Here is a 25,244-nt window from a genome sequence, read left to right on the forward strand (position 1 = left end):
GCACACACACAAATCATAACATTACATAATCTTATGACATACCTTTCACCATCATAATTTATGACTATTAATAAACATGAGAACAAGTAAAAATAGCTATGTGTATACATAATAATTGTTAAAACTATAATGACAGTTTATGAAAACAATTCTCATACTGTACCTTTCTTTGGACTTCCAGAGGGAGGAGGTGTCTTACTGGCACGTCTTTCCACATGTCCTAGTTCCTGCTGTTCGAGGCACTTCTGGGCTTGTTTGCTCTTGTCTGAGTCCGCTTGAGGAGATGTGGATTTCTTGTTGGTTTCACTCATTTTAGAAACGTCATTATTCCATTTTCTTGTCGGAGATGAAACAGGCAGACGGCTTTTTGATATCAAGGAAGTATGTTTATCCTTCTTTTTGGAATTTAAGTCTTCTCCATCCAGGGGCTGTTCTATTTTAGTATTTTCTTCTTGGTATTCCTCTAAACCATTTACTAAGTTTACAGAGTCCGTAAGTTCAATATCAATGTCATTTTTTGCCTGTCCTTCCACAACATTTTCTCTGTCGGCTGACTTAGCTTTTGCTCTCTTAGCCTCTTCAGAAATGGGCTTCTGGACACTTTTGGTTGTAGAAACCACAGATTTCAACGATTCATTGGCTGTTCTTACGGTTTCTTGTAATTTGGAAGTGGATGTGGTGCCCCCTGAAATTAGTGTTTTTTCTGTTGATACTGATGTTGTATTATTGTCTAATATTTGCCTTTGGGGAATTTTAGATTTTGGGATACCACTAGTGGATTTGTCCTTTAATGGTGTTATCACAGAACCGGTTTTCCCCTCACTTTGTTGCTTTAGAGGTGGTATATCATTGGATGTTGCAACTTTTATGTCCTCCGTGGAGCCCTTTGCTTTTGTTGTCACATTTTTGGCCTTGCCGCCCACTGCTGTTGCTAAGGGCCTTGTTTCACTTCCAGTAGCACGCCGACTCTCCACTGCTACTTTAACTCCTGGTTTAGAGGTTGTTGCTTGCTTTGCCCCATTACCTCTTATCTTAGATCCCACAGTATGGGATTTGACTCTGTGCATATCTGGTGTTGCAGAAGTATCCTCAAAATCAGATGCTTCAGAGACTGTTTTTTCTTGAACTAAATGTCCAGGAGTGTTCGAGTCTGCAGACTCATCTGTTGCTGTGAATGATGTGACATCCGCTTGCCTGCTTTCCTCATTATTATTTTGAAGGTGCTCCGATCTGTAATAAAATAAAAAAGAGCACACGAGTAGAAATGTGAGGATACACCACTGATTAATTAGTGTTGTGTACTTTGTATGGTTTGTTTTATGCACAAGACATTAATATGTATGTTTGAGTCAAACTGCACCGTACTGAGATATGCTGAAATCCATAAGATTTTTTTCAAAATATTTTTTGCATGTGATGTACCAAATTACATTAAACAGTAGGGATGTAACGGTTTTTGGAGATACCGCGGCATTACGGTTACAAAATCTTCTCAATAATGCTGTGACGTGTGACGGTATCAAACAAAAATTTGGTGTGTAGTTTTTTTCTGGATCTGGAACAAACTACATCACCCAGAATCTTCTGCGCAGCGCGGGTCTGCAATGTGGGGGCGTGGAGCAAAAGAGAAAGCAGGAAATTAAGTGTGTTCCATTTTGTAGTAGATAGAGGAATTGTTTTTTCCAAAATATGTTCATAATTTTTTGAGTTATGTTGTTAACAAACAGACAAACAAACCCTGGCAAAAACATAACCTCTGTGGTGGAGGTAATAAAGTACCCACGTTCGTCTGGAGGGTTCCAAGTCAAAACAGACTCAGTCAAAACGCGCCATGCCGTGGGAAAACAACTGCTGCACACTGAATTACTTGATAAGCTACCATTACCTGGAAAACATGAAGCCAGAGAAGCTGAACGTCAATTTGTGAGGTATTTACATTATTAAAAGTTAAACTGTGGGATAACTTTTCTATGAAACTGCATTTTAAAAACTGATAGAAAAAATGTCCACTGAGAGTAGAAGTTGAGAGACACAGTGGATTTTTTCCGCACAATTCTTTGCACTTATAAATACTTGTTTTTAGTAATAAATATGATTACATTTGAGCATTATGTTTGTGTTCAATTACAATAGGTGTGTTTATCCTAAGCATTCCTGCCACTTCATTTTACACACCATTGCATTTCTATGGTTTTTTAGACATACTGTATACCACAATAATATCGCACCGTGGCCCTAATATCGTGATAACATCGTACTGTGAGATTTTGATATTGTCACATCCCTATTAAACAGTAGATCATCTTTTACATTAAATAATATTTGGTACTTGGAGGCGTGGGCCATGCAGAAAAAAAACAGAGTGGCTTCCAAACTATAAATCAGACAGGTTTTCAGGAAAGACCATCTTTTGCATAAAAGCATAAAAAGCTGAATGTTTAGTTTCAAGACTTTTACATCAGTATTCAAGCGTGGTGTGCAATATTTCTCTCAATATCAATGCACCAAGTATGCAGACAGTAGTGAATACTGTAATATGTAATATGAATATACATCAAAATGTTCATGGCATTTTAAGTACTGAAAGTTATGGTCTGGTAATAATTGCTTTTAAGACATTTTGAGCTTTAATTGTTTTCACAAAATGTCAACATTGTATAATTAGACAGACACTAAATAAATATTTCAGCACCTCAGGCCCAGTGTTTTGTTCTCCTCTGGTACAATACAGCACATGGGAATCCTTAGATCAGGTTGCACACAGGCTTTACTCTCTGTAGCTTCCCTGCCTTTTTTTCCAATTCAAATATATATATTTTTTTAAAAAGATAAACAAAAAATTGTAAAGACACTTACAGTTTTGCCTTTGAAGCCGAGTCTGTGCCGCTGTCCTCTCCCACCTGCTCATTCACTAACTTCAGGCAAACGGGCGCTTCATGGGCCACATCCTTGGGCTTCGAAGGCAAATTCACAGTCTTGCGTGTAACGCAAGCTCCTTTCCACCTTTGTTTTTCCTGAAAGGGGTGTTTGTTTGAGTCGATGCCAGGGTCAGGCTCATCTGGCTGCCTTAAAGTAGCTTGCAAATCTCCAGTACTTGACATAGACACTTCTGGCAAGCTGCTAATGGGAAGTAAAGTCTGTGAGGGGGAGGGGGTTGGGCTGTTTGTGTCCCCCTGAGTAACCAACTCATCCTCTGGAAATACTGTTACAGGTATGGCCAGTACGGGAGGCGAAAGTGGTATAAAGCTCTCCTCCCCTTCCGTTGTCCTACCCCCCTGGTTCATCTCCTCCTCTCTTCTCTCCTCCTCTTCCAGGTAAATTTCCACTAATATGGCCTTGTAGAGTTGCGCAGGAGAAACGGGTACTTGATCTTTCTCCAGTGAAGGGCTCTTCGCTGAATTGTCACTCTCTGCATCTCGAGGACCCTCCTGTTGAGTCGGGATTAGTTGAGATGTTGATGACTGAGAGCCCAAAGTTATTCCTTTGAGGGTCATAGTGTGACTCTTTTCTCCAAATATAACTGAAGTTTTATGTGTCCCTAGGCTTATAGATTTTAAGTTTGGCGATTTAGGAGCTGCATCCTTGGTTTCCGGTATTGGTAAGCTGGTTGGGGTAACACTTAAACCATCTGCTTTCTTCACAGTCATTTCTTCTAAATTCATCTGCAGTCTCTTGCTTACTTCCTCCACCACTGACTCTGCAAAGCCTACCTCTGAGCTTGAATCAGCACATGGAAAAGTGGTGCTTGCAAAGTCCAGAGTAGTTGGGGTCACATTCCCTGAATTCCTTTCACTACCTGTGGGGCTCACCCTGCACACAGAAACCTCTCGGACACTGCTTCGGCCACTGCTGAAAGACCCCGCAAAATAAACATCTCCTTCAGCCGTCAAGGAAGAAGCCCCGCTTGAAACGCTGGGACTGGATGTTTGGCTAAACGTGTCGCCATGTTCCATTCCTGCTAGGTCTGTCTCTGTCGGCCTCTCATTTTTTCGAGAGGGAGTAGGAGTCTTGAAGCCATCTTCTTGTGCGAGAGGGGCTAAGTGTGGAGATAATGGGGATGCTGGGGACTCAGGACAACTTGCATTGACTGCAGGGTCTGAGGTATGGCTGCCTTTGCTCTTCCGTTTCTTAGGGCTGAAGAAGTGGCTGAGACGTTCCAACACTCCCTTTTTCTCCTCGGAATTCTGAGAACACAAGACACACACACACACACACACACACACACACACACACACACACACACACACACACACACACACACACACACACACACACACACACACACACACACACACACACACACACACACACACACACACACACCAACAAGTTAAAAGTTACTGGCATTCACACTTTAACTTGTGGTTAAGTATAAACAGATACATTGACATTGATCACAAACAACTAGCAAAACTTATCTTTTTATCCACACGTTTACTTTCATCATGTTGACCTAAAACAAACGGGAAACGCTTTTTTTGCACGTCAAAAATAATTATGTCATCGTGTGTGCTGCATTTGGACCTTTTGAACTCACAAACAAATACATGTACATGTTTGTATATTGATTTTTAATATAACATTCTTGAGTCACTTTCGAACAGCAACATTTTATTTCCTCCTTTCTTTTGTCCTTTGTGCCTTTAATCAAAATATTTGATGTATTTGTTTTGAAGAGGATTTATTATTTCATTTTAGTAAGTACTTTAGTTGATGTTTTAAATGAAATAAATAATTTGTTTTGAATGCAACACTATTATGGCTTGACCAATTATAATAAATGGACTTTAGGCCTATTGAGAAATGTATTTGTGGACTTTTAAGGTTTGTATTTGGAGAGTGGACCCCGTACTAATTGGTTTGTAACATTTCATATTTGCTTTCTTTTATTTGTGTATATTTTGTGTTGTTTACTTGCATTTTGCACATTGTTTGGGGTGTTCAAAAATGTCAAATCAGTGTTTGCCTTTGATGAAATAACTGAATAGACAGTCCCAAAAAGTTGAATATTTTGAATGGGTTTCATGGTTTGAATAACATTGACTATACAATTTCAATATAAATGTTATTATGTGAATTTGGAATGTATATGTAAAACACATTTTTAAAAAATCTGCTAATTTGAACAACACTTTTTATTTTTATTTTTTTATTATTATATTATATTTATATTATTTTTAATTTTTATTGTTTTTCTTTTTATTATTTGTAGCGATCAGACATTTTGTCTTGACTTGAGTGTATTATCTCTAAAATAAACAATGTGATATTTTATTTTTTTTATTTTTATTTTTCTGCTAATTTAAAACAAAAACTAATCTTTTACACATGCAATGTATTACTATTTATTTATTTCAGACAATTTGAATGAACTTTGAATTTATTGTTTCCAAAATGAACAATGTGCAATTCAACATCCAAAGATAATAACCAAACTGAGATGAATAATAAGTAACTCAGCGGGCATAAAACCTAATATAAAAGTTGCTACAAAGATCAAAGGTTACACTTCACTGTCCCTGCCAAACACAATAAGGCAACAGCACAAGTGTCCCGCTTTTGAAAAGATAATAATGTTCATCCATCCATTTTCTACCGCTGGTCCCTTACGGGATAGCGGTGGGTGCTGGAGCATATCCCAGCTGCACATAGGCGGAAGGCGGGGTACACCCTGGACAAGTCGCCACCTATTCAGTGTTTTGTTTTGAGTATACCTATACATAACATCTTTTTTAATAGGATTTGTTTTTTGGCAACATGAGAGGTGCCAACTATTAGGACACCTTTCAGCATGTTCCAGTGCAGGTCGAGCACAAACTATACTATCTAACTAAAGTAAAAATGCTACATTGTGAAAATACTGAATGACAACTACATTTTCAGTCCAAAACATTATTAACTTTGCTGTGACTTCAATGTGACAGCCAGTCCACAAATTAATACACAAAACTTGTTCATTCAATGTAAAACATCAACCATAATCGTCACACTGCTGACTGTGGTCCATATCATTCAATGACAATAAAGAAAACATTGAGTTACATACCATTTGACTTCCTGGAATTTAAGATCTAATGGTCCTCTCCAGATTAAGGTGAAATAAATTCACACATCTCCTTTAGAATAATCCTTAATGTATTTGATGAACAACAATTTGCATCAAATTACTACATGTACTAAAGTTCAGTACATGTAGCCAGTTGTGTCCTGTGCAAGTGACGACAGGCAGGTGGCTTGTGGCTCTGAGAGCAGAGTTTCTGACCTGAGGGCATGGTCGTTTACATTTGCAGTAATGTTGAGAAAGCATTAGGAGAGATGGTTTGCAAGCTGGTTCACAACCAATTCACAATGCAGTAAACATGAAAAGGGCGTGGACAAGGAGCTAACGTCACACTTCCTCAGTTTGAAAGTAAAAATCCAATACAAAATAAATACCTAGACCAGGGATATTCAACTAAATTGTTTTGGGGGCCACCTTTCCAGAAAGCTAAGGAATGTAGCGCAGGGACTTCTTCCTTCACTATTAGTCTTATTTTGAATATTCTGGAGAACCAGCGTTCTCTACTGTAGACATTTGATCATGGCCTATTTATTTTGTCAGAGTTACAGGAGCGCTCTGCTGTTTTTAAGAACCTTTTGCAAAAAAGCTAATCAAAGATCATCTCTACGACAGCATTCTAGTATTTTTAAGGATCTGCTACACAAATGTGAGTCTCTTAAGTTGTTTTTAACTCACGGGCCACCAGTTGAATAGCCCAAATAATGAAAAAGACTTATAACTTAAGAAATTGAACAAATGACTACTGACCGCATCTGAAGTAAACAAGCTACAGCAACACCATTAACCACATCGCAAAAAAATTGTAACTGCCAAAAAGGATAAAGGACTTAAAGGGGAACTGTACTTTTTTTTGGAATTTTGCCTATCATTCACAATCCAAATGAAAAACAATGACGACAGATGGATTTAAAAAAAAAAAAGCATTCTAAATATGAAATAAATGCAATCTCTGTTGTCAAAATGGTAACACTATTTGACTAAACAAACAGCACCACAGCCCCTCAAAGCTCAGTTCATATTTTATATACAATAAAAAAGATATACTCATGTAGCTTCAATTGTATCTTGTTATTCTTGCTAATCAACACTTTTATACTGTACCAACTACGTATTCCCACTCACACACGTGTTGTGCTCTTGGTTAAAAGCTCAACACTAAAACCGGTAGTTGTATAACTCATAAAAACATTCCAACATCATTCAAGAAGGATATTTAAAATCATTACAGACTGCTATGTGTACAATTTCCTTGTCTGTTAGCCCTGCACCGTTCTCCGATCTCAGTAGCTGACAGAGTAAAAGAAGTTCATATTAAGTATTTTCTTGCGCAGACCAAGGATGGCTGTCCAAGAGTTTGCTACACAAACAGAAAAAGACAGGACCACACCCACACACACCCACACAAAGCATAAGCTGGCCTTATGTAATTATTCAGACTACCTGAAGTAAACAAAATGATTTGTTTATCTTGACAGAGACAGAAAAAAACTTAAAAAACTCAAGCACCCTTGGCAGGCAAAACAAGTTTTCACAATGTCTACAGTGACAAATACTAAATTTATACAAAAGTAAAGTTACTAGGGTTTTCTTCATGAACCACAGGAAAATGTTTGGATCAGGTGGGTGAGCAGGTTGGACAGGATCCTGTAATAAAATAGCCCAGGGACAATGACATCCCACAGGATAATGACCATCTTGCCTTACATCAACACTTCTCAAATACTGGGGCAGGTCCAACATAGGAGAGGCGCAATGAGGTGTTAGAAGGGTGTGCAAGGCAGGCGGGACTTTCTTTATTAGTGTTTTTATTCATGTTAGAACGATACACACGCCTCCAGCTAGGTGGCGGCAATGCTCTAATTAATCAACAGTTCCCTGTTCAACCCAGTAGGAGAAGTATACAGAAACAATGTAGTGCCGGTACTCAACAGTACCAATTTTCTATACTTCTATGTGTGTTAGTAAATATTAATTTATTTAATCATAAAATCTGTTTAATTTAACGTATGACAGTGAGCTAAAAATAATTACTGGGTTGTCCAGTTGTAATGAAGGAGGTCCGATAATAGCTTTTTTGCCGATATCCGATATTGTCCAACTCTTAATTACCGATTCCGATATCAACCGATACCGATATATCCGGTCGTGGAATTAACACATTATGCCTAATTTTTTTGTGATGCCCTGCTGAATGCATTAAACAATGTAACAAGGTTTCCCAAAATAAGAGAACAACTTCAACTCAAATTATGGAAAAAAGTGCCAACATGGCACTGCCATATTAATTATTGAAGTCACAAAGTGCATTATTTTTTTTAACATGCCTCAAAACAGCAGCTTGGAATTTGGGATATGCTCTCCCTGAGATAATCCTGATACCCACTACAACTATGGGAAATACTATACTTTGACTTTCACAAAGTATAAGTCTAAGTCTAAGTCTAAGAAAGTGCATTATTCTTTTTTTTTTTTTTTTAAATGCCTCAAAACAACAGCTACAAAAACAATGAAGGCACACAGCTTCAGTCCAGAGTATACTAGAGTAATAAAGTAAACAAAAACATAGTCCTCATTTAGTGCAAGACTGCCTGGCATACTGCATAACAGGAAATTATAAACTGGGCTCAATCTGCCCTGCTCTAACGTATTTGTATGAGTAACACAAATGTGCTGCAAGCTCGTGGTGAGTGCTTGAAGTGGCCTGCCAGTCAGCCAGAGCCTCTGAAATGCTGCGTTGAGACAGGGCACCTCCGTTCACGGAAAGCTGCAAAGTCTGCGCCATGCAGGGCAGACTATCCACACCAAACTCCACCGTCGTGCGTTGTCCCTGACCACAACGTGAGCTTTCGCCCCAGGGTGGTTTTTGTTGTATTTTTGTTTTTTCTCGGCGGAGTCTTTAAGCGACAACTGTGTGGTAATACTTTTTTTCGGTGTTTGCTTTTCATCCATCTTCCGCTTGTATTCATCGTGTATCTCTTTATGATTCTTGAAGAGGTGGGAGATCAAATTGCTCGTATTAAAGGAAGACATCTTGGTTCCTCCTCGCATAGCCAACTTTTTACAGTCATTGCAAATTGCCAGTTTTTTATCCGTCATACACACTTTAAAATAATCCCAAACCATGGTGTCGTTAGTCAGTCTTCAAGCGAGCTTGCTTGTTAGCCACGGCTACAGCACCGGCAACAACACACTCTTGTTGTTGTTATGCTCCGCTCGCGGCGGTTTGATGAGGTCATCAAGCGTCGCCAGTAAACCTCTCATGCTGCAGTCGTCAACTCCTGTGTTGTGTGTGGGAGAGGGGAGAGGGGAAGGGCTGCTGACTGGGTTCATATCCGTGTTTTACCGGATATGTACCGCTCCGTACAACGGCGTTTTAAAAAGTCATTAATTTTACTTTTTGAAACCGATACCGATAATTTATCGGCCGATATTATCGGACATCTCTAGTTGTAATAACTTGTTTTTTTCACACTTCAGATTTTTACCATATTTGGTAGTATTATATAACACTTTGCATTCAGTTGCAATTCCAAAATGTTAAATCGCAGTAGTGTATAGACTACGGTGTGTTGCCTAGCCAAAGAGTAGTATTTGCCATTAAGCTGAATCTCGTATTTTGCTGAGCCCAAAAAAGTGTTTATACTGGAAGCTTTGTACTTATTACACACCGGCTGTTTGATTGTAACGTGCATCTGAGTTGTAGTTTTCATCACCAAATTTGGAGGTGTTGAAAATGCCATTTAAAATCACTAATGCTAATCAGTAGAGGTGGAAATCTTTGGACATCTCACGATTCAGTTACGATTACGATTCAGGAGCTACGATTCGATTAAAAATCGATTATTGATGCATCTTTAATTTATGTATAGTGATGCAGTTTTACATTTCTTTTCATTTCACTAAATAAGCGTTTGTCACTAGCAACTTTAAAAAAAACAATTGATTTGTAATAAGAAACAGTTAAATGAATTCCCTCATTCATTAAATTAATGAAAATGTGTGCAAAACTGGACGATAAGGAGCTGGTCAGATCTCTCGGTGAGGTAACTTGCTGCAGTCAGCCAAATTTTAAAACTGTCTGCATTACTTTATTTACAATAAATAAACGCTTACTAATCGATTCTATTATCCTCCATGTCCGAATTGCGATGCATCTAAAAATCGATTATTTCCCCCACCTCTACTATTGTTTATGGCAACTCAAATGTAATGAGCATTGAGCTAGCGCATTTTGAATAGTGGAGCCTTACTGTATGTTGGAGTGTTTTCTATCAAGCATACTTACTTTGTTGGCATTGAAAATTGCAACATTACAGGCAGTCTGACTGAGTCCCCTCTGAGTGCTGCTTGAGTGATTGTTTACCCGCCAAGTGTGGATATCGAAATATAACATCTTTTGATTTTACGCGTATCGATACCCGATGGTACCAATGGAATTCGGCCTACAAAAGTACAAAATTTAGTACCCATCACGAGTCAAAAGCAAGGAACACAAGTGATGATAATCGGAATAAAAAGACCTGGAAATACAAATTTGGGGGGTTTTGAAAGTGTAAGTATTTTTTATTCCTCAAGACTATGGCAGCAGACAGCATGTCACCAAACAAATGCAATTGTTTTGAATTCTTCTCTGTTAAGTCAATAAAAAGGAACATTTCAGTGAACCATTTGCAATTGTTTCTTTGTTTTGACAATCAACGACTGAACAGTATTGTTTAAATGGTACAAATTGAGTAAATAAAATTAACTTGGAATTTATTTTAAGTTGTTATAATATTTCAGCTAATTTTATAAATCTATTTTGATAATCAGGTGCTGCAGAATGCTGGTGGCAGGAACTTATACAGTGGTTTATATAGATACATTACAGGATCTCTATTTCATTTAAATTAAAATGACTTAAATAATTGAGAACCACTGCCTTACACCCTCATAGCTTGTTAGCATGGCTTCACATAAGTCAGGCATGTTAGCCAGTGACCCCTGCAGGTAGAAGTGAGTGAAAGCTGTCTAAATACAACAGCAATACACTTGAGTACAAAAATAAAGGATAAATCATACATATTTGTCAGTGGCTTGATGCAGTGCAATCTGATTTCAACAATATACATTCGTTAAAAAAACAGGTGAAGTTGCTATACAAGTACAAATGATCTTACAATATTTAGGGAAACACCATAATGCCAAAAATTGCAATGTGTGTATACATTCATATGCATTTAATTAGTTGTTTATCCGTCTCATTTTCATTTCAATTTAACTAGTTATTATTTTGGATCAAAATTAGTGTTTCGAATCTAAATGATACAGTTGTACTAATATTCAAATAAAGTCAATCCAACTTGCATGTACTTTCAGCTATAATAATAAATCCTTCCATCATAGCTCAGTAACTATATTTACAACAATATGTATCCATGGTGAAGCATAAAGACATCATGCAGATGTTCTGTTGCAGTTACTGACCTTAAAGTGTTTGGAGGGTGAAGTAGGGCTTCCTGGTTGACTCATATTAAATGAAATCATGGAGTTGGAGTCTGAATGAGGGTCCCAGTCTGACTCAGTCTGTAGAGAGCTCATTGTGGACACGCTCATTTGGTCATAGCTCCTGGTAAAAGGAGGCGGGAAACAGAACAAGAAGGGGGGTGAGCAAAGGATATGAGGTCATTAGTTTTTCTTCCTCTCACAGTTCATAGGATCTTTATAATGAACCCACACAGGCATTTCTCTGAATGCACAGAATGTGACATTGAATAATGATTAAAGGTGCACTAATCCTTTTAATTGATCTGAATTGTAGAGTTATGATTCTGTTTGCACTTGTTCAGTTCAGTTCCCAATGTAATAAAAAGAAAACTAACACAGTATAACATTTGACGGACCCCATTCAATTCAAAGTAGCACATCACACTTGCAAAGCAATTAGAGGTCCTTTGTGGATTCTGAACCATATGTGAGGCATTTTTCCCCCAACTGATCCTGATTCGTTGCTACAAACCATTGACACACATTGTGCCTAGAATAGGTCAAAGAGGGTACCTTCAAATATTGTGCAATACGACCCGATATTAAAACTAAATATAAATAAATGTGCTCTCAATACAAAATATGACATAAAACACACTAATGTGTACAAACATGCAGTTTGCATTGGGTCAGAGACAACTGACTTAATGATTTGACTATACTATTTCATGGCAAGTTAGCTATTAAAGAAAAAGCAACAATGGTTATGATTTAGTTTTGTTGGCAGGGCAATGTAAGCATTATCAGATCCACAACAGTAGTCAACGCAGTAGCGAGTTTCCTCCACAAGATGGCAGAAGCAGATTGTTTTACCACCAGCAGTTGACTGACAATATTTTATTACATAACAAATCATGTGTCAGAACAAGGCCTGCAGCTGAACTTGGCAGTTATTCTGTAAATAAATTAAGATCTAACTTATTGATAAGTCATGTAATTCACATGTGGAATCTTGTTTTGTGCATCATAGTAGAGGAGCAGATATTTGATCATATTTACATTCTTTGCTGGGGCAGAGCTGCAGAGTGAACTGACCACACCTCACCTGATAGGTGCCTACTTGACTTTTTAAACAAAACACGCTCTATGTTCTGTGATATAAAGTCAATAGTACACAATATCTAAACAATAGCAAAAACTACAATATACTAATCATTTAAATCATTTGGTTTTTGCCCTCAAAGTCCTCCTGTGTCTATAGGAAATTACTTCCTGAATTTATAAACGTGAATATAAAAATCTAAGCTTCTTGAAGCACTTATTTCTTGTGTTGTTTCAAGTTAGCTTAGCAATTAGCATGTCTGATGCTGGATTGATCTTACTTTGTGAAACATGTTTAGCCTCGTTATTATGTTAATGATAATAACTTGCTAAGAAATGTAGTTTATTTGCCACAGTGAAGGTGATTCTATTACCTAAGCTGTTAACCGCATCTGTCAGTCGAATGACCAAAAATAAATACAGTATCAGTCAGAGGTGATCGGCATTGAAAGGAATTAAGCGGCAAAGGCCAATCAATCGGCACATCCCTTTGAGTGACCTTTGATTGCACAAATGTTCTTCTGTATGAACGGACAACAAAACAATTAAAAACTTTAAAAATCATGTGGAAAGTAATCGGACTTAAGTTTAACTGAATATTGGGCAAATTATGTCTGCAGTGTTATCTATAAACATAGACATTATGAACATTTTTGGTTTGTGCGAAGCCCAATGTAGGGTTGTCCCTATACCGTTACCAAAATGTATTCCAATACGTTGATACTTTTCAAAATAAAGGTGACCTAAAAAAAATTCATTATTGGCTTTATTTGAACAGAAAATCGTACGTTACAGTTAACATTTGTTTCTTATTGCAATCAAAAAACAATTTTGGCATTAAATAACATAATGAACATACGAGACAACTTCTCTTTTAGTAGTAAGTAAGCAAAGCGGTTACTATGGCTCCTAATTTGGCTGCTTATGTATGCAGTTACATGTAATTTCCTATTGTATTATTTTGTCAAATTTATGAGGAATAAGCGGTAGAAATGGATGGATGGATGGATTGATTTTTAATTTACTTGTTCATTTACTGTTAGTATCTGGTTACTTTGTACGTTTTATCTGCACTCTGTTAAAATGTAATAAGCACTTATTCTTCTATTTTTTGGATACTTTGCATACTGTAAGTTTTGGGTATTACTAAAAATCTTCTTAGTCCGTCCTCTGCGCTGGATGGACGCTTTTCTGCTTGCTCTCGCTTGCTCTCGCTTGCTCTCGCTTCTGCTTGCATTTTTTTGCTACTATCTGCTGCTATTTTCTTACACAAAGAGCAACAGCTCTTGGATACTTACCAAACCAGTGGGACTATATTTTCTTTTAGATAACAGAGGCATTTTTCAATATTTTTACGACGTCCTCAACACTACGCGAGGAGGCCTACCATTCAAGATAAGCCTGAGCCCGAGCCTGTGCTACAGTGCTAAAGGTAATCAGCATAAGATGCCTCCTTTCTCTACGGAAGATTACCACAAACTGCTAAAGAAGATTTTACTGTTGGAAATAAAAATGAATCGGTTGGAAGTGAATTTAGAAGTGAATGGACAATGTGGCTACAACACCACTCTAGCACTCCTGTCGACTGAAAACACTGGACAGCACCATGCTACAACCCAGCTAACTAGCAACAATGAAGCTACGAAGAAACGGGAGGTCCCTGTAGAGGGTAATAAATCTACCAGTGAAAATCCTCCCTGGAACACACTTGGTGCAAAGCCAAAGAGAAGACCACCTCCCTGCGACAAGGGAGAATGGATATCTGGCAGGACCCAGCGCCCCGATATCTCTGATCTGACCGGCTGGCCTGCGCTACCATCTTCAGCCAGGCATACTGCGTCATCAACTCCACTGCCACGTAGGACACAGCAGCGGACAGCTGAGAAGAGGAGAACTACCAATAAACCTCCCCAGCAAGCAAGTGTCCAACTAAAGAACAGGTTTGCCCCACTGTTGATGGACAATGGATCCCCCTCTGATTGCCTGAATAACCCACCATCACCACGCAGAAGGGTAAGACCTGCTAACTTTACACCACAGAGAAAGCTAACGAGAGCTCCTGAAAATCTGATTGTGGGGGACTTTTCTGTAAAAGATATGAAAAGCAATAATAACACCAAAGTACTCTGCTTTCCGAAGGATATGGTATCTGACATGGAAAAAAGAATCCTGGAAATTGTCGCTGCACACCCAAATGTGAAAAATATCATCCTGCACATTGGTTTTAATGACATTGTAAAACAACAATCAAGAGAGCTGAAAGAGCACTTCAATAAACTCTTTGAAACAGTCAGTGCTGTGAATGCTGACGTTTTTATCAGTGGTCCTCTACCCCCAATCAGGAGAGGAGCTGAGAGATTCAGTAGACTTTACTCGCTGAATGAGTGGCTATCAAGTGCACTTCTTGCTCGTTCAATGCATTTTATTGACAATTTTAGCTTTTTCTGGGACCGCAGGCATCTTTTTAAGGCAGACGGACTTTGCCTGAATAAGATGGGAGTAAAGCTATTCATGAACAACATGTTTCACTTCCTGCATCTTGCATCTATCATCACTGCCAAGGACAAGAGACAAGAGGAGCCACCGAGGAAGGAAGACACAACACAGCCTATCAGGAACGTCGAAGGAGGACCGCCACTGCAAAAGGAGAACGTCGACCATGAGATACACCAGAGCAAAGAGGAGAGGTGTCTATCCTCCTCTACCGCCCCTCCCTCCATTCTGAATGCATGTGAAGATCCCTCCCCCACATCCCCCAAGCCATCCACGTCTCCATCTTTCTCCCTCCCTCAAGTAGACCTTTCTCCCCCCTTCTCCCCCTTGGAGTTCCGGGAGCTACCCCCACTCACGCCCCACCCTACTCAGATTTTTACCCCCCTAGATCATCGCTCACCTCCACCACCCCCTCCACGAAGGCGTGCTCCACAACCCCCCAGCCATACTTCACCTTTCTCACGCCAACCCCTTACACGCCCTCAACGTCCACCTTCAGTAGTTCGTCCCAGCTCTGACGCTGCTCACTCCCCCTCCCCCTTACGGCAAACCCCGCCTCGCCCTGACAGCAGTCCTGAATATTTCTGATACAGAAAAGGGTTCAGCAGTAGACCACATTATCAGCTGGGCCCAAGGTTGCCTACATCAAATCATGGCACCTTCTACATCCCTGTTGTGACTACCAAGAGAGTAAACATTGGGAAACTTAGCCACCCTGCTAACCTAAACAATCTCATTCCTATTATCTCCAAATCAAAGCCAACATCGAAGCCTGTCAATAACACCATCAGGATGGGTCTGCTCAATGTCAGGTCTCTGAATAGCAAATCATTTTTAGTCAATGATTTTATTAGCACTTCTAAACTTGACTTTATGTTTTTAACTGAAACATGGCTGGAACAAAATAACAGTGCAAGCATTCTGATCGAGACAGCACCCCCCAACTATAACTTCATTGATATATGTAGATCGGGGAAAAGAGGTGGAGGGGTTGCTGCTATATTTAAAAACATGTTTCAGGGGAAACAGATGTCACTCGGTGAGTTTACATCATTTGAATACCTGTGTGCTGTGTTGAAATGCTCTCCCAAAATTCTCTTGTTAATTATCTACAGGCCACCTAAATATTCTGCAAATTTTTTTGATGATTTTACTGAACTATTGTCTAGCATCTCCACTGACTTTGACTGCCTGGTTATAACTGGTGATTTTAATTTTCATATTGACGATTTAAATGACAAGGGCGCAAAAGAACTTTTTACTATTTTAGACACATTTGAACTGTCTCAACATGTGAAAGAGGCTACACATTATAAGGGACACACCCTGGACCTGATTATCACAAAAGGTGAAGTGAAGTGAATTACATTTATATAGCGCTTTTTCTCAAGTGACTCAAAGCGCTTTACATTGTGAAACCCAATATCTAAGTTACATTTTAAACCAGTGTGGGTGGCACTGGGAGCAGGTGGGTAAAGTGTCTTGCCCAAGGACACAACGGCAGTGACTAGGATGGCGGAAGCAGGGATCGAACCTGCAACCCTCAAGTTGCTGGCACGGCCGCTCTACCAACCGAGCTATACCGTCTCAATGTTTCTGATGTTCTTGTGATTGATCCTTCATTGTCTGATCATTTCTGTGTTTTCTTTAATATTTCTGTAATTCCGGACACACAAACAGAATCAAAGAATGTCAAAAAGCGGTACATAAATGAACATGCTAATGTCCTTTTTAAAAACGCCATCTCCTCACTACCACCTCTAAACCCATGTCATGCTGATGATCTTGTAAGCAACTTTAATTCCAAAATTGTGAATATCATAGATATCATTGCACCTGTTACAGTTAAAACGATTTCTGGCAAGCAAAAGGCACCCTGGAGAAAATCTGCTGCTGTAACAGCCCAGAGAAGAGAGTGCAGGAAGGCTGAACGAATCTGGCGGAATACAAAACTTCATATTCACCATGACATCTATAAAGAGAGCCTCCAGGCCTACAATTTAGTCTTAAAAAGTGCTAGAGAAACATTCTTCTCCAATATCATAAACAGCAACACAAATAAGGCCAAAACCCTATTCACAATCGTTGACAGACTGACTAAACCCCCAACACAAATACCAGCCGAACTCCATTCCACGCAGAAATGCAATGACTTTGCATTCTTTTATACTGATAAAATTGAAGGCATCAGACGCACCATCAATATCTCAAGTAAAAAAGTTGGATCACCACCCCATTTAGGCAAAAGTAACACAGCAATGATGGCAAGCTTTAATGCCATAGACTCTAAAACTCTAGTGGAAACGGTGACAGCTCTTAAGTCATCCACCTGCTGCCTTGATGTTTTACCTACCAACTTCTTTAAGAATGTTTTTGACTGCCTATCAACAGACATCTTGCAAATAGTTAATAATTCTATTAAATCGGGCAATTTCCCGAAGGCTTTCAAAACTGCAGTCATTAAACCTCTTCTAAAAAAGCAGAGCCTAGATGCCTCTGTTATCAACAACTACAGACCAATTTCAAATCTACCATTCATAAGTAAAATAATTGAGAAAGTTGTCCTCCAACAACTAAATCACTTCTTGGCTTCTACTGGCTGCCACAACAACTTCCAGTCAGGATTTCGACCTCTTCATAGCACAGAGACGGCCCTTCTTAAAGTTATAAATGACATCCGTCTAAACACAGACTCTGGCAAAACTTCAGTATTAATGCTTTTGGACCTCAGTGCTGCATTTGACACTGTCGACCACTCAATACTTTTGGACAGGTTGGAAAACTGGGTGGGGATCTCAGGCACAGTTTTAAGCTGGTTCAAGTCATATCTACAAGATAGGAACTATTTTGTTTCCATTGGTGACTTTGTATCAGAACCAACCAACGTAACGTGTGGAGTCCCCCAAGGTTCAATCTTGGGGCCGACTTTATTTAACATCTATATGCTCCCACTAGGACAAATCATGCAAAATAATAACATTGACCATCATTGCTATGCCGATGACACCCAAATCTATGTAGCGCTATCACCAAATGACTATCGCCCCATAGATCTTCTGTGCCAGTGCATTGAGCAAGTCAAACACTGGATGTGCCAAAATTTCCTACAACTAAATGAAGATAAAACTGAGATAATTGTTTTTGGTGCTAAAAAAGAAAGGTTTAAAGTCATCCAACACCTTCAATCACTGTCCCTGAAAACCTCAAATAAAGCCAGAAATCTTGGGGTTATTTTAGATTCTGATTTACATTTCGACAGTCACATCAAATCAGTAACAAAATCGGCCTACTATCACCTCAAAAATGTAAAAAGACTTAGAGGGCTCATGTCAGCTCAAGACTTAGAAAAACTTGTACATGCCTTTATTACCAGTAGGCTAGACTATTGTAATGGTCTCCTTGCAGGTCTTCCCAAAAAAACTGTCAGGCAGCTACAGCTTGTTCAGAACGCTGCTGCTAGAGTTCTAACAAAGACCAAAAAATGTGAGCACATTACACCAATTCTTAAATCCTTACATTGGCTCCCTGTACATCAGAGAATAGATTTCAAAATCCTCCTGCTCACATATAAATCACTACATGGTCTAGGGCCCAAGTATATCACTGATATGCTCCCACTATATACGCCCTCTAGATCACTAAGATCTTCTGAGACCAATCTGTTAGCGGTTCCAAGAGTAAACTCAAATCAAGGGAGATCATCATTCAGTCACTATGCAACACATAGCTGGAATAAACTTCCTGAAGATGTCAGACTCTCCCCAACTCTCACTACTTTTAAAACTAGACTGAAGACTTTTATGTTCACCTTAGCTTTCAGCTAAATCTTTTAATCTTTTAACTTTTAACGTCTGCACTGTTTTTATTTTTATTGTCTGCATTTTAATTTTGCTTTTATTTTCTTACATTTCACTTTGTTGTCTGTGAAGCACTTTGAGTCTGCCTTGTGTATGAAAAGCGCTATACAAATAAAGTTGCCTTGCCTTGCCTTGCCTTGTTAATCTGATACCAAGTAGTTACAGGTTCATACATTTGTCTTAATTAAAGTCCTTTTGTGTCGAGGGACATATTTCCTGAGTTTATAAACAATAGAAAAGAAAAAAAAGATTTTTTGATAAAAAATATTGGTGTAATCATTTTAGTATCAACTACAGCTCCTGTAGTTGGTATTGTTACAGTCGGTTAGCTATTCCTCGTCCTGCATGGACGATAATTGTAAGAAACTTAGTTTATTTGTCACCATGGAGGTGAGGATTAGTGATTTAGAAGTAGCTTTATCACTGTGGACGGATGTTAACTGCGAGCTAACTAGGCTATGTTTTGAAGCACTGCCATCAGAGCAGCGCATCATTGTTTATAGCTTCACCTTCGTCGTTAACTTTAAGCTAAATTATGTCCATTCTCCGCTTCAATGTTTATAGCTTCACCTTTTGTCGTTAGCTTTAAGCTAAATTATGTCCATTCTCCCTCTTCTGTCTTTCCACTGTGTCTGCTTGCAAGTGCTGTGTACGTGTGTGTAGACTAACATTCGCTTTGGCTCATATTACCAGCAATGTCACTACTGCGCATATTTTTTAGAAGCAGTACAATACCTTTTTTAATTCATTACTACCGCTGTACTTTATCAGTATCGGTATACTGTAAAACCCTAATATGAATATTAATATACAAAAGGTCGTCTACGATGTGGACTAAGCACAGTTGATTAATATCTCATTGCCTAGTATTACAGTACTGTGTTAAATTGCACCTTTGTAGATGCCTCCAACATGTGAATTGATTTATAGTTTGGTGTGAATTTTACATGTCATGGCATTAATGCAGCAACACACAGCTACACGATGGTGTGCCACAATGACTCATGCATGTATTTAGCACAGGTAGTTTATTTTGTGTATTTTTACAGAAATATTGTTGTCTGCCCTCTATTAACCACGTTGATGGTTTTAATGATTAGAAACCAATCAAGCAATCTGATCTGAACTAGTCTTTGTAGTAATGTACAACATGAGAACACATAGCAGGGTAGGGTTGAAGATGGCTCTTGAACACATAGCAGGGTAGAGTAGAAGTGGTTAGAGTGTCCGCCCTGAGATCGGTAGGTTGTGAGTTCAAACCCCGGCCGAGTCATACCAAAGACTATAAAAATGGGACCCATTACCTCCCTGCTTGGCACTCAGCATCAAGGGTTGGAATTGGGGGTTAAATCACCAAAAATTATTCCCGGGCGCGGCCACCGCTGCTCCCCACTGCTCCCCTCACCTCCCAGGGGGTGAACAAGGGGATGGGTCAAATGCAGAGGACACATTTCACCACACCTAGTGTGTGTGTGACAATCATTGCTTCTTTAACTTTAACTTTAAGAAGAAAATTGTGTGATTATGTAACATGTGGCCTTGTATTTCCAAAGAGTGTGCTGTGTGCCATATAAAATCAGATCATTCTGAGAGTAAAACTTAAATCAGTGTTCTAATACATCTGAAAGTAACCCATGACCCTATTCAAGCGCAACATGGGGAAATCAGATTTTTGTCAACATGCCAGCACAAACCAGCCCTGACTTGTCTACACTGTGATGCTATTGAACAGCCAACAAACGCTCCTCTGTTAGAACGTAATACACAAACTTCATATGTATATGTCCACTGTTAAGGCATAAAAAACCCTATTTTTGCGACAAACTATTTAAAAAATATTCTAAGGTAAATGCTTGTCAAGGTCTTAGGTCAAAGGGAGAAATTGAACAGCAACTCTGATAAAATGAATGAAAACAGGTTAAAATGCGAAGTCAGTGAGGAAATTCTGCATTATTCTTGAGTAATGTACTCAATTGGCATAAACAAAACACGCAGCAAACACTGTACACACAATTGCAAAGGTCTGCTATATGATAACCGTTTACAGAATAATCCAGTTTGGTCTTTAAAAAAAGGACATCCACATTACATTGTTTAACGTGTAATGCATATGGCCTTACTTTTTTTTGTTAAGTTTAGTGATTATTGATCAGGCCTACTAGTGATGTGTCAAATAAAAAGTAGCAACCATGTTGAGATCTTAAACTTCTAGTAGACATGGTCTTTTTTTCCACTGGTAAGGTCACTCATTCGTTTCACCGTTACATGTTGTAGAATTTGCATGCACGTTGATTATTTTTTCCAATTATAATATTTTTATGATCGTGACAAGTCAAAATCGAATTTAAAATTTGATTAATTGTCCAGCCCAAGTATAAAAACTAAGGAACAGCTGTCAACAGCTACTCATCTTTCCAAAATGAATAGGCAGATTAAACAAACAGTCACTGAGTACTGCAAACCCACAGGTCTAACAACCAATATGAATCTTCTAAATATATTTCAGCAACACAGCATAAACAAATCACCAAATATATCTGCTAGGGCAAATGACAGGTCAAATGACATACAGATAGAAAAATACAAGAACCCAGACAACACTACAGAGAGACATGCTGCTATGAATAGCCAGTCTTGACAGCACAGTATACGTCTGTATGTTGTAAGGGCTTGTTCTAAGGTTAATGAGTAACTTGGAACTGGGCAAGCATATGCAAATAAAAACAAACCGAAATGACTGTAAGCTCGGAATTGTTTCACTCATTTTCCATGTTTTGACAACACTTGGAGTTGGGACAAATAGAAAGGAAATGTACAGTATGTAACTGCTTAATAATGCTCATGACTTCCTGAATGACTTCTGATAAGAGAAGAGGGCCTCACTAGTGTTTGTTTAGAAAGAGCAACTGTGTGTTTGGGAGTGCTTGGAAACTTGACAGTTTGCCAGATGTTGGGTGTGTCTGAAACATTCAGTAGACTGCAGCCACATCACTTCCCCTGGAACTAATACGCGGAAGTAAGCCAACATGTTTGTAAAAGCAGAGAAAGCATTTTCTAGAAATTCACATTTTTGTTAAAATCTAAAACCACTTCCAAGTAACTACTGTATAGTGCATCCACAAAGTATTCACAGCGCTTTGCTTTTCCACTTCACTTTTGTTATGCTATAGCTTTATTCCAAAAAATAATACATTCATTTTTGTTTTTAAAATTGTAAAAACAATACCCTGTAATGACAATGTGATTTTTTTATTTTATTTTTTTAAACTTTGCAAATGTATTAAATGTAAAAATTTAAAAAAATCACACGTACATAAGTATTCATATTATTTTGGTTACGACTTTGTTGATGCACCTTGAGTAGCAATTACAACCTCAAGTCTTAGTGAACACGATGCCACAAGCGTATTTGGGCAGTTTCGCCAATTCCTCTTTGCAGCATAATTTAATCTCCATCAGGTTGGATGGGAAGTGTTGGCTGTCTCTGTAAAGTCACAGTTCTTACACAAGTACACCTTTTTGCATGCAAAATGAGTGGGTCTTATTTTTTTTATTTTTTTTAACAAAAAAAGCATAGTACCATGCCAGATGATAGTCCAATTGTTGCATTATAAGTAGCAGAAGTAGGACTGCAGTATTAATCAAATTTGAATCGTGATCAGGTTTTTGGCAGCTACAAATAAATAAGGGTGATTATCGGCAATATTAACATTTAAAAAGAAGGCTCCACTGCATATCAAAACAAGCAATTTCACAACCAACAGTCGGCCAACCACCAGGGGACAACCGTAAGACAGTGAACTCAGAGTCGTGTATAAAGAGAGTATGCCAACTAAACAACAGGCACCATTTTTGCTACCAAGGATGTGTGCAGCTGTGTCCGGATGCATGCAATTGCGGTCGTTTTGACCAGTGTTTCCCACACATTAATTTATTTGTGGCGGCCCGCCACGAAAGAATTATGTCCGCCACAAATAAAAAAAATAAAAACTTTTTTTTTTGTTGTTGTCCTGTTTAGCTTCTCAGGCAAATCATATAGTTGATGTAGATGCCCATATAGGCTGTTCAGATTTACTTTACAAAAGAGAAGTGTAGGATACTTCTCTTGTTGCCTTATTTGTATTTGACCACTACTGTTTTCTGTTTATTTCTCGCCCGGAAAAGGGTGGAGTGCCATCTCCGGGTTGGGGAGGAGATCTTGCCCCAAGTGGAGGAGTTCAAGTACCTCGGAGTCTTGTTCACGAGTGAGGGAAGAGTGGTTCGTGAGATCGACAGGCGGATCGGTGCGGCGTCTTCAGTAATGCGGGCGCTGTATCGGTCCGTTGTGGTGAAGAAGGAGCTGAGCCGCAAGGCAAAGCTCTCAATTTACCGGTCGATCTACATTCCCATCCTCACCTATGGTCATGAGCTTTGGGTTATGACCGAAAGGACAAGATCACGGGTACAAGCGGCCGAAATGAGTTTCCTCCGCCGGGTGGCGGGTCTCTCCCTTAGAGATAGGGTAAGAAGCTCTGTCATCCGGGAGGAGCTGAAAGTAAAGCCACTGCTCCTCCACATCGAGAGGAGCCAGATGAGGTGGTTCGGGCATCTGGTCAGGATGCCACCCGAACGCCTCCCTAGGGAGGTGTTTAGGGCACGTCCGACCGGTAGGAGGCCACGGGGAAGACCCAGGACACGTTGGGAAGACTATGTCTCCCGGCTGGCCTGGGAACGCCTCGGGATCCCCTGCTTAGGCTGCTGCCCCCGCGACCCGACCTCGGATAAGCGGAAGAAGATGGATGGATGGATGGATGTTTTCTGTTTATTTGTTACTGACTGTGGCAGGACACCTCTGCCTCTGTTTCACTTTATGTTGCTGGTAAATAATATGGTTGTAGTAGTAGGCTAAAGTTAAATTATTTAGTATGCACTAATTAAAGGGGCAGAGCTTTAAGAGACATTTTAGCTTTTATATTTTATAAGATATATTTTTTGTAAGAACCACAATTAATAAATATATTTCAGTGAATAACTTATTGTTCAAATCTGTATATAAATATGTACATAAAGTGTTGTAATTATATTGTAAAATGGATGGATGGATGGATGGATGTTTAAAACAAAACTGTTATTATTAATTAGTAAGTATACATTTTTTGAGCCTTTTTAGAGAAAATCATATCATTGTAGTAAATTATGCAAATTACTCAATGATGTCATGGTGACCACGCCCATAGCCACGCCCATAGCAACGCCCCCACCGCCACAGGTATCTTGGCAGTTTATGGGAAACACTGTTTTGACATTAGTTTTTCTGACGAAATAAACCAAAATAATACCTCTATATATAGTTATAAACATACTCCAGCTCATAAATTTACATAAAAACATGCTTTTATTTCGTAAAGTATCATATTGCAGCCGTATTTGACGCACTCTGCTGTTACATTCCTGCAGTGTTTTGGGACAAGCAGAAAAGCGTAATAAGTGCAAAAAAATACACAGAATGCCCCAAAAAATTACTTATTACCCTCATTTTGCCAAAATCTTTATTAGCTTTGGCCAACAATCACAGAGAAATTATTACTTGTGTGTGAACCATTGGTGGCTTCCTCCAATGTATTTGTAATCACTGTATGTATCACTCATTATGTGTTATTATAATTGATCTTTCTCTTTTGTAACATGCTAAGTGAATAAGTGTACTTCTGTAGTTATTTTCCCATATTTCTGCACAATAACTCTGATGTGGTAACACTGGCGAGCAGTAGAGAATATGGAGCGATTTTTGGTCCGGAACATATTTTGCTTTATTCGTTATTGATGTATTTCTTGCCACTTTGTTGTATATTTTTATATGAGATTTCCAGTTCATTTTATCATCTATTATTACACCCAAAATGTGTTTTTTATACTCATCAATGTCTACTCCGTTTATTTACATTTGTGTTTGACTTTCTCTTCTGCTGTTACTGAATAACATTATTTTACTTTTACTGAGATTTAAAGATAGTCTGTTTTTGTCAAACCATCTCTTCAATTTCTTAATTTCTTCTGTCATTATTTGTATTAGCTTCTGTGTGTTTTGTCCTGAACAAAACGCATACGCTGTGTTGTGTGTTTACCTCGCATAAGACGCTGTAGTTGGTGGCTCTGCAGTTTTGATGGCGAACCTTCACTTCCAATACTGGTCTTCTTTCTGTGCTGTTGGGAAAGCGTTCGAAAAGCTTTCTACAATTCTTGCGGGTGGAACAGCCCAACGAACAGCTACGAAAGCGTTGGTGTCC

At 38.8% G+C, this 25,244-nt stretch overlaps 1 protein-coding gene across 1 annotated transcript in view; it reads right to left on the reverse strand.

The window, feature by feature from the left end:
* crybg1a (crystallin beta-gamma domain containing 1a) overlaps window positions 1-25,244 on the reverse strand; it is an 83,560-nt gene that overhangs the window by 26,811 nt on the left and 31,505 nt on the right. The window contains exons 2-4 of the mRNA XM_062041784.1: window positions 11,528-11,669; window positions 2,857-4,184; window positions 164-1,230 (exon numbers count right to left, since the gene is read on the reverse strand). Of these exons, the coding sequence (XP_061897768.1) occupies window positions 164-1,230; window positions 2,857-4,184; window positions 11,528-11,669 (2,537 nt within the window). The remainder of the gene's footprint in view (window positions 1-163; window positions 1,231-2,856; window positions 4,185-11,527; window positions 11,670-25,244) is intronic.

This window comes from Entelurus aequoreus, linkage group LG03, assembly GCF_033978785.1.
Source record: "Entelurus aequoreus isolate RoL-2023_Sb linkage group LG03, RoL_Eaeq_v1.1, whole genome shotgun sequence".
Classification (NCBI taxonomy): domain Eukaryota; kingdom Metazoa; phylum Chordata; class Actinopteri; order Syngnathiformes; family Syngnathidae; genus Entelurus; species Entelurus aequoreus.